Genomic DNA, 10,123 nt, shown 5'->3' with positions numbered 1-10,123 from the left:
AAACCGGCGAGTTTCTTGATCAAATTCCGGCCAAGTCTGGGGTTATTGATGAATTTTGATTGCAGATATAGGTTCCTGGTGTTGTGTAGTTTAATTCTGGAGGTGATGGTGGTGGGAGGATGCCGGAGGTGAATTCTCCGGCCACCCCCGACATTTTCCGGCGACTGGAACTGCAAAATTGTAGTTTGGTCCCTGTACTTTTGAAAACGATGAAGTTTGGTCCCCCAGGTTTCCAGACTTTGCAAAAATTAGATTCCTGTTTTAAAAATGTTTAAAAATCATATTTCCTATTTATTTTTATTATAAAAATTCGTTTTTAATTTCTGAAAATTCTAAAAAATTAGTATTTTAATTCCGAAAATTATTTTTAATTCAGAAATAAATCTGAATTAATTTCAGTTAATTTTTAATCGATTAATTGGTCAATTAATTTGGAAATTAATTGATTAATTGATTTAATTAATTATTAATTGATTTTAATTAATTATTTAATTAGATATAATTACTTAAAAATGATTTAAAAATTCCGAAAAATAATTTCGAGCTTTAAAATATTATTCTAAATTATTTCCAAGGTTCGATAATTAGTATAAAATTGTTTCGGAGCCAGAATTGGCTAACCGAACCCTGTTTATTAACCCGAAATTGATCCAACGACCCGTTTTAATTCCGAAAAATGTCTTAAAAATCATTTTAAATACCCGAAAGCCTATTTATGACCCGAGACTTCTTTATAAATAATATATCATTGAGTACGTGATGTATTATGTGCTATATGTGACTTTTTAATTAACTATCAGTCTATATATTCGGTGTTTACTTGATTATTACATAACTTTCAATCCGTTAATCGGATTTGGGTGAAACGAAGGGTAGATGGAAGTATGTGTTGAATAGAACTCTATGAGTCGATTATTGATAGATGTTTATGATATGTGAGCAGAAGAGGCAAGACGTAGAAAAGGAAAACAGGTAGTTGAGGAATAAGACGATTGTGATTTGAAGCGAGAGCAGAATAGTAAGCTAGTACCAGGCAAGTGTTCTGAACTTTCTCGAGATATTGTGGTACTTGATAATCCTGTGATATTGCAAGTGCTTTGAAGCACAGAAACCTAAACCCTGATTCCAGTTATTGATCTTGAGCCGTAACCTGATTCTTTCTAGACCATTGATTGTTGTATACCCAAACACGAACCACGAATCTACGATACTACTCCACAAATACATACAAACTAAATACCAAACGCTGAACTGAATTACTTATATACTCAATCCATGATATCTTATGCTTTGAAAGACCAAATCCTTGAAACCCTGAAATATTGATTCCTTTGTTATCCAATCCTTTCATTACCCAGCATCCATGCTTTGAAATTACTTTATTGATCCTTACAAGGATTGAAACCCTTTCATTGTTAAACACTCATTGTTGTTAATGATTCTGGTTATTGTTTATTATTGCTTATTCAGTTATTATGTTAGAATTGGATTGTTTTTATAAAATTGTGGACCAGATTCGTGGTCAGACCATATAATGGTCAAGTTAGGCTAATGTGTGCCTTGGATCCAGTAGTTAGAGCAATTGTGTTCCTTGCTCGGGGTTAGTGCGTGACTGATCAGCAGCCTAACCTTGGTTTTTAAATTAAAAGTATAATATCCAATTCTAAATCATAATCCATTATTCACTTGACATTATTCTCAATTTTGTCATTGTGACTTGCTGAGCTAGTTAGCTCATTTGTGCAATATTGTTTATATTCTTTCCAGCTAAAAAGGAACCAGTTGGTAACGAGGATCCCCAGTCCAGCGCGAGAGCTAGGGGTTCAGGTTGAGAAAGCTGAGCTAGTAGGCTTCTTTTGGAATAATTTAAGTCTGTAAAAGTTTGTAATAAAGTTTAATACTCAGTTTGAGTTTGAATAATTGGGATTTGAACGGTATGTAATATAAGTAGATGTGTGGCTTGTGTGCATACTTTAGCATGTTGCGATCCGTGGTAGTTGGTAAGTAGGGTCACTGCATATTATTATTATCTTTATTATTGTTATAAGCAGGTTATAAATAAGGTGTGTGTGTGGACCCCAAACTTCTGACCCGGGTTTGGAGGGCACCACAATGAATATGCTTTAATTTGATTAGTAATTTAATGGGTAAAAAGTAATTCTAGTCGATATGTTTTAATACTTAATCTGTGTAATTGGCCAATATCATAGATTATCTGTATGCAATATGGGTAATAGATCGGGAGATTTTACTTACTAGAGGCACACATACGATAGCAGAATTGAAAGTGAGAGCGGGAGCATCACTGGATTTCTGAAAGTGTTAATGCTTGGGAAAGATTAACTTCTACTTTAATTACTTGACCCACTGAATTGCTATACTTTTGTGATTAGATTGGTGTAAACATGGTGAACCTGCATCGCCCTAGACCTTTAGTTAATTGATTTAAAACATATTTAATTTGTATTAGTAAGCTAGTTAAAAAAACCTTCAATATTCGTTCTTCTCTTGGAAATAATTCATAACAGTTAAATTGAAATTTTTAAAATTTAGTCTCCTTGTGGATACGACCTCCACTTGCCACTTTGTATTAGCAATAATCATCGTGCAATAGTTACCATACAAAAGTATCTCCACCCCGTGAAGCGTGTGCTTCACCAAATTAATGACCCTAATTGCGGCTTTTCAATTTAAGACTTTAGTAGCGTCGAGAAGATTGTAATAATACATATTATCTAGGCTGAGAAGAATCAAGTCAACAAGAATAATACATGTGCAAGACATTTCTACTAAACATATTATGTTTGTAAGGATGAAAATAATTTTTTGTTGCATAAATAAGATGATTCCCGATAAGATTTGTCAATTTTAGAAGGCTTTATATATATATATATATATTAACATAGTTGTTTGTTCACATTGTGCCTTTCTCCCAGCTTGTACATTAATATTCACAAGAAGAAAAAGTATGAATACCCGCTTTCATGTTAAGTGTCGTGGAGAATCAAAATTATATTTTTTATTAGTGACTATCCAAATGAACTTTGGAAGAGAGCTCACTAGCTTAGTTGCATGCTATTTTTATTAATAGGGTTATAAGTGTAAAAAAATGGCCACTACACTTAACATTTATATTGAAATTTTTTCAAAATATATTAATTAAATACCTAATTGAGTTGACATATAATCATGTGAACAACTTAGAGGTCATAGATTTTTGTGAGGTAGTTTACTCTAGTTTATTCTGTCCTAGGTCTGCACTTCTTGTTAAAGTCTATTAATTCACTAGCTGGGATGCACAATATTAGAATTTTGTAATGGGATGTCAGTACTTTGAGAAGTATGAGTTTTTTGTCGGTTAGTATATACCGAAAATCAAAACCTGCAATAAATTGTTTTAGGATTATGAGTTTTTTTTATCAAACATTTAATAATGTGTGACAGAGTGCGCCAATTGAGGTGGACTATAGTAAGACTTTTTACACAAATTACTTAATTGATTATAATAAAAGTGCAGTGCTCTTGTCAGACTTGAATAAAATTAAAACTTAAAAAATAAATTACTTAGCATTAAATAGCCTAAGAAATCAACAAAACACCCATCAACTCATGTAAGCACAATATAAACTATTTTAATTTTATTTAACTTTAATGGATAGGGTATGTTGTTATCATATTAAACTGTTAAATTTATTAAAGTAATAATTAACAACCAAATTATTAATTTTGTTAATTAAATTTATACCTAGTTTTAGTTCATATGTGTCATAGAATATATAATATATAGTGGGTAAATTGTTTAATAAACTTATATTGGTTTAACTACTTCTAACTTCACTGCAGTAAAACATGATGTTCATTCTTATTGTCAAAAAATTTACTATCTGTGTTTGTTATTATTTATAATGTCCTCTCCAAAACCAAATACATGCATTCTTTATATTTTAATTATTTCATATAATTAGTTAAATACTTTAAAAGTTAAGTTTCTTTTTAAAACAAAAGTTAATTATAATTACAATTTTGTTAATTTGTAGTCCTTAAGTTATTTGGTCAAGAATCATTTAGATAATTTACAATTTGTAATTAATCAATGTCTCAATGTTTGGTAATGTAATTACAGTATTTATTAAGTTTCATAATTTTATACTAATACAATTTTTATTGGACATAAAGTTTTAATTTCAATTCTATCTAGAATATATACTTTTAATTTCACCAAAGGGAATTAATTCCTTTTTGGCAAAGCAAAAGAAATTTTTTAACCTCCAGTATCTAATTATAAGCACTTGCTAAGTTCTAAGAGTAAGTTAAGAAATGCCCTAAAAATATTAAAAATATGATGTCCTAATAATTTAGGACAATATTAATACCTTATAGTTGTATCTTATCATTAATATAATATTATATTTAAATTATATTTGGAGGGAATAAAAAAGATGAGAGAGAAAATATGTGTAAAAAAAGAGGGAAGCAATTTTTTTATTGAAAAAATTGAAATAAGACATTCCTAGTAGAGCCTTAAAAATGAGGGCATGTTATGGATGTTCTAGTATTTTAAAGTATCACTAGGACATTATTGAAGTATCTAATCAATCAAATGCCTCAAATTATAGTCTACGACAATAATTTAAGGCACTATTGGACTTGCTCAGGTTCTTAATTATATTAGGTACCAAATTTTGTCAACCTTCTGCACCTAATTTTATTGGATTGACATTGTTCAATAATGTGTTTTAAACAATATTCAAACGTGTAAATTCATTTTGGTACAAGCCATTTGTCTCATAATATTCATTTTACCAGTCTACTTTATTTTAATAATTAATACTGTATTTTTTTAATGTTTACATATTTGAATTTGGCTATGGATTAAGAATTCACATAATTAAATTATATTTTAAATAACTTTTTATAACTATAATTACAAGGCAAAACATTTATTCCCAAAAAAATGAAAAAATAAAGATGTTCACATAAACGTCCAAAACAAGAAATCGTCAGATATTTAAGAATTGCTGTAGTATATGATTTTTGAAGTATATTAAAAAGTAGTTTTTTTCCTGAACTTAGCGTTCTTACACCAGCTTGCCGTTCATGGGACGTAATTCTGTTTTGCAGAAATGTTGATACACATATTTGACCTAATACATCAAACTGTAGCAAATAATGCATGTTATGAATATATGTTCTATACTTCCTTTTAAACCCCACCAACCAAATACCTATATTTGCTAAAAATGGAGAAATTCAAGAACCAAAAAAAGAAACCGCCAAAACCCTAGAAAAGAACCAATAATAGCCTCAATGATTTATGGGGAGAAGAATCAAAAGCTTTATTGTATTGTGGAATGTGGAGCTAGCTAATGCAGTTAAGCTTTGTCTCGAGTGTGAAAGTTTATCATAATAAAGTTTACATTAATAAAGTTTAAAGTCTAATTATTTGCTATATGATGATTTATCTGGTTAGCATGTACCAGCTGTAAATTTCACAGGTCTATGTATTTTTTTGAGAATGTCTCAATATCAGTAAATTTATAGAGAAAAGTGAAAAAACAGAGTTGAATGTTAGTATATATATTCATTGATAAAGATGAAAAAGCAGAGTTAAATGTCAGTACATTTATTGAGAGAAAAATAAAAAATTATAATTGAATGTCATTATATTTATTTATTGAAAACATGAAAAAGCATGAAAAATATAGGTGAATGTTTGAGTATGTCTATTGAAAAAACTTAAAAATTATAGTTTAACGTATGTATGTTTTGAAAAGGTGAAAAAGCACAAATATCATTATGTTTGAGAAGGATGAAGAAAAAAAATTTACACCTGAATGATTATAATGTATGCTTATTCATTCAGAAAGATGAAAACTTAAAATTTATTGTTAGTTATATAAATCTAGAGTATTTTATGTAAAAATCATGTGAATCTGTGATCATATCTAAATAGATTTCTCTACAAATAAAAACTATCGGTCATAAGAACATACTGGGCATCCCATTTCATCAAATGCAAGTCATTATATCAGTTAGTTTTGATTTTTTAGAATTCAAAAAATTACAATTAATATGACATAAAAAACACTAACACAACCATGTTTATTTTCAAATACCAAATTCTTAAAGTTTTCATAATTTCATCACAACATCATTTTGACTAACATGTGACAAGACATGTCAATTGTTTATTACACATGTCACAAAACCAAATACATGCATCTCTCTTTGTTTTTCAAAAAGTATATTTTTATGTATGATGTCAGCATTAAAAAAAATAAACATATGATACGAAAAAATGATAATTTGATATAAAATTTTGTTAATTTGTAGTGGGTATTTTTTTTGGTATATGTACATTTTATAGTTAATTAAGTTTGGTAATGAAATTATATTAGTTATTTAGATAACATAATTTGCTATTTTGTGATCTCTTTTGTGACCGGTAATAATAATCTTATTAGACATTTTTAATTTTATTTTAATAACTATATATTCTATTAAAAATATTATTTGACAAACATTCTGCATAATTTACATTTTCAAGACTATTTTTTTTCACCTAATTTGTTAATTAATATGTGAATTTGAATTTTAGGGAATAATGGGCGCATTGTCATAAGTTACCATCATAGCAAAGCTAATGGTCGAGAACAATCTAGCAGCTAGAAACAGAAGGTCCAGGTAAACACGTTACAAAGAAAATTTTAAGAAACGTGCCCCTGCATGGGAAACAAGGCATGATTAAAGCCCCCCATATGAACATTACACATATTATCCTAAACAAATTTGGAAAGCATACTCAATCATAACCTCATAATGCTAATTAGCAGCTGGCTAAGAACTAGTTTATAACATGGCTAAAGGCATCTCTTTGACAGCAGGCTAGCTAGTTCGAAATGTGTAAGCTATACCCGAATCATCAAGGTAAGAAAGAATGCTTGATTTATGGATTAACCATCATGTTCTATGGAGGGCTCTAAATCAGTTTAACACCAAACACACCACCCATACAATTATAGAATTATCATATTTTAAATTATCAACTGTCAAATTTGTTTAACTTAATCTTAATTTTATTAATATGATAATGTTTAGTTTTATATATCTAAAATTCATGTATAAAAGTGTAAGTAAATTTTTGATACAAGTTATTTTTCTCATGATATTCATCTTACAAGTCTATAGCTTAAAACTTATGCAGGGGGTCAGGGGCTATAGGTTTCTATAACATACACTACAGCATCAAGTCATAACTTCATGTGGTAAGTCTACAATAGGGTTTTTAATTTTTTGCCACAACCTGATATACATGACTTCTGCAGTATACAGAAGGCATCTTTTTTTTCCCCAAAACTTTACGCCCTTGCGTAAGCATGCAATGCATAGGACAAGACATACATTTGTTTTTGTGCAGAAATGTTGATATACATTTGACCTCATATAGTCAAACTGTAGTTGTGTACAGTGGTAATGAATAATGAAGTTGTATGAAGTAGACCTAGTAGTACCACATGATTCATACAAATATATGTTGTACACTACCTCGTAACCCCCACCAACCTAATCCACAACTTTGCTAGAGCCCATATTTTTCTTTCTTTGCTTAAACCCTTTCTTGATAAATCCTTCTTCAACCCTTTTTTCTTGATAAATTTTTCTTGAACCCTTTTCACAAGATTAAGAAATTAAGTGAAAATATGAATGGTCGGTCAAGAAACTCAAAGGGAGAAGTTCAAGAAACCAAGAAAGCCAAAACCCAGAATCGCCTCTGTGATCTCTGTGGAGAAAAATCAAAAGCTATATTGTATTGTAGAGCTGATACAGCTAAGCTTTGTCTTAATTGTGATTATCAAGTTCACTCCACTTATCAGCTTTTTACAAAACACACTCGTTATTTGCTTTGTGATTCATGTGATTCTTCCCCTTGCTCAATCTTCTGTTCAAATCATGATTTGGTTCTTTGTCAACATTGTGATTGGGAGAAGCATGGTTCAGTGTCTTTGCTTCATAATAGGAGGCCTCTTGATGGGTTTACTGGATGTCCTTCTGTGACTGAGTTGTTGGCTTCTTTTGGGATCGAGGATTTGGGTCAAGAAAGGAAAAGGGATTGTGGGTTTGATGATGACTTGATCTGGGACACTCCTTCTATGCTTGGTCTTGATGATTGGTTTGTTTCTGATGGTTTTAATCATAATTTTGTGGCTACTGGTATTCCTGATTTGCCTAAGGTCAAATATCTCGACTTTTATGCTTCTGTCATTTGTTTTGGGTGTGATTAAAGTGTTTAACTCATATGCGGTTCCGTGTTCCGTGTCTGTTTATTCCTTTACAAATTTCTGTTCTTGCATATACAAGTCTACTTAAGAAGTGTTTGTTTTTTCTAATTTAGTTTGGATACTTGCTAATTATAGTTCTTTTAGTATGAAACGACACTTGCTACTTAAGATTAGATGGCCATTCTTTATTGCTTCTGTAATTCTAAACTGATTTGGTATATTGTTTCTACTATTAGAACCGAAATTCTGTTTGCGGACAACACAAAGAAGAGATTATTTGTCAGCTCCGTCAGATGGCAAAGTTGGAACCTAACTTTGATGACAATATTCAGTATGACAAAATTGTGGCCTCTTCCGGTTTTCATGACTCCTTAGCATTTAAAGATAACGGCCTACAAAAGGATCCTAATTTCGACCTTGAACAGAACGTGCAGGCAACCTACTTCCCTTCTTACGCCGTAAGCTTCATCTGTTTTAAGTATGGTTATTTTAGGGTTTCATGTAATGCTTCCCTTGGCATCCAATACTTCAGTATCCTACTTACTTGGGTATAAATATGATGACCAGTTTCTGGTTGGCAATCTAAAAATGTGAAACAAATTGGTGGTTTTGACACCGTAACTTCCAATCATACATTATATATGATGTTGATTACTTTTGATGTAAAACCTTAGTCAGACATTAAAGGTTGGATTATTTTGGTTGTTTGGGTTTGCTATACCAATTTTAGGTATATAATTAGAGAAAGAAGAAAAAGAAAGAGGGGAAACCAATTACTCTTGTTATGATTTTGCAGGCAACTACATTTAAATCTCTCTCCGCCGGCACTGATGAGGGTGCTTGTAAGGTCCCCGGCGAAAAATCAAATATTGGTCAAAGTTTGCAGCAAAGAAACAATGGTCACAAAGCACGAGTGGGCAAAAAAATCTCCCCTAAAGTTATAACTGCACATGAGATGTCTAGCCAAGAACGACAAGATGCACTTGCACGTTATAAGGAGAAGAAGAAATGTAGAAGGTATAATCGAATTTATTCACGTATATGACGATCATATATATTTTTTATTCATACGTAATATGATCATATTTCTTATTCATACAGTGAGTAAGTGAGCTTCTGCAGGTAATGAAAATCCAAACAATTTTGCTTTATATTGCTCCAAATATTAGTGTTACATATTTTGGGATCTAAAATATCACAGCTTAGTTTTACAAAGAATAGGAAACAAAAAAATCATAATAATGTACTTTAACATCCTATAGACTTGGATCTCATTGTCGTGTACCTCAGTAGTTAAGAATTGAGAAAAAATATAATTGATTTCAAACAATATGTGAAACAGTTCGGAACTTATATAATATATATATATATATGGGGCGACATCTTATAAATCGAGTATAAGTTAAAAGACAACCTGTGTGTACCTATTTCTTAGTGAATTCTTTGATATGAGGATTTGATGATATTTCGATGAGACTGACACATTGTTTGTCGCAGGTATGAGCACCAAATCAGGTACGAGGAACGTAAAATTGTTGCAGAAAATCGTGCAAGAATCAGGGGACGTTTTGCCCGAAAATATCACTAATATGACAGTATTCAACAATAGAAGTTGTTGTCCAAAAATGGTCAAATATGGTCCAAGTTCAAGGTAAGATTTGGACTTCTCCCTTATAACATAGGGTTTCTCTTTCAAGTCGTAATAACTTGAGAATGTAAATAAGTGTGATCTCAAGATTTTCCTAGTTACTCAATATGAAATGAAACGACCAGTAAGTCATAAGTTAATATCATGTGTTGCATCTTATATATTTTGGTAAGTATTTCTTTTTCTTTTTTTTCAT

At 30.7% G+C, this 10,123-nt stretch overlaps 1 protein-coding gene across 1 annotated transcript; it reads left to right on the top strand.

Annotated features, from left to right (window-relative positions):
* Window positions 1-7,590: 7,590 nt before the first annotated feature.
* Window positions 7,591-9,909, top strand: LOC141687335 (zinc finger protein CONSTANS-LIKE 13-like). The gene is made up of 4 exons (XM_074492577.1): window positions 7,591-8,231; window positions 8,516-8,737; window positions 9,076-9,296; window positions 9,777-9,909. Exons 1-4 carry the CDS (start codon window positions 7,701-7,703, stop codon window positions 9,865-9,867), a joined length of 1,065 nt encoding a protein of 354 aa, XP_074348678.1. The 5' UTR covers window positions 7,591-7,700; the 3' UTR covers window positions 9,868-9,909.
* The last annotated feature ends 214 nt before the right edge of the window (window positions 9,910-10,123 follow it).

Source organism: Apium graveolens, chromosome 9 (genome assembly GCF_009905375.1).
Source record: "Apium graveolens cultivar Ventura chromosome 9, ASM990537v1, whole genome shotgun sequence".
In the NCBI taxonomy this organism is placed as follows: domain Eukaryota; kingdom Viridiplantae; phylum Streptophyta; class Magnoliopsida; order Apiales; family Apiaceae; genus Apium; species Apium graveolens.
Note: the sequence above shows the minus strand (reverse complement) of the source record. Positions and strands in the feature narration are given on the sequence as shown.

Bases quoted from the DNA above. Each gene is read 5' to 3' on its own strand.
- LOC141687335 (XM_074492577.1), top strand. From the start codon at position 7,701: ATGAATGGTCGGTCAAGAAACTCAAAGGGAGAAGTTCAAGAAACCAAG. The intron at 8,232-8,515 runs GTCAAATATCTC...TTCTACTATTAG, and splicing joins GTATTCCTGATTTGCCTAAG to AACCGAAATTCTGTTTGCGG. The intron at 9,297-9,776 runs GTATAATCGAAT...TGTTTGTCGCAG, and splicing joins GAGAAGAAGAAATGTAGAAG to GTATGAGCACCAAATCAGGT.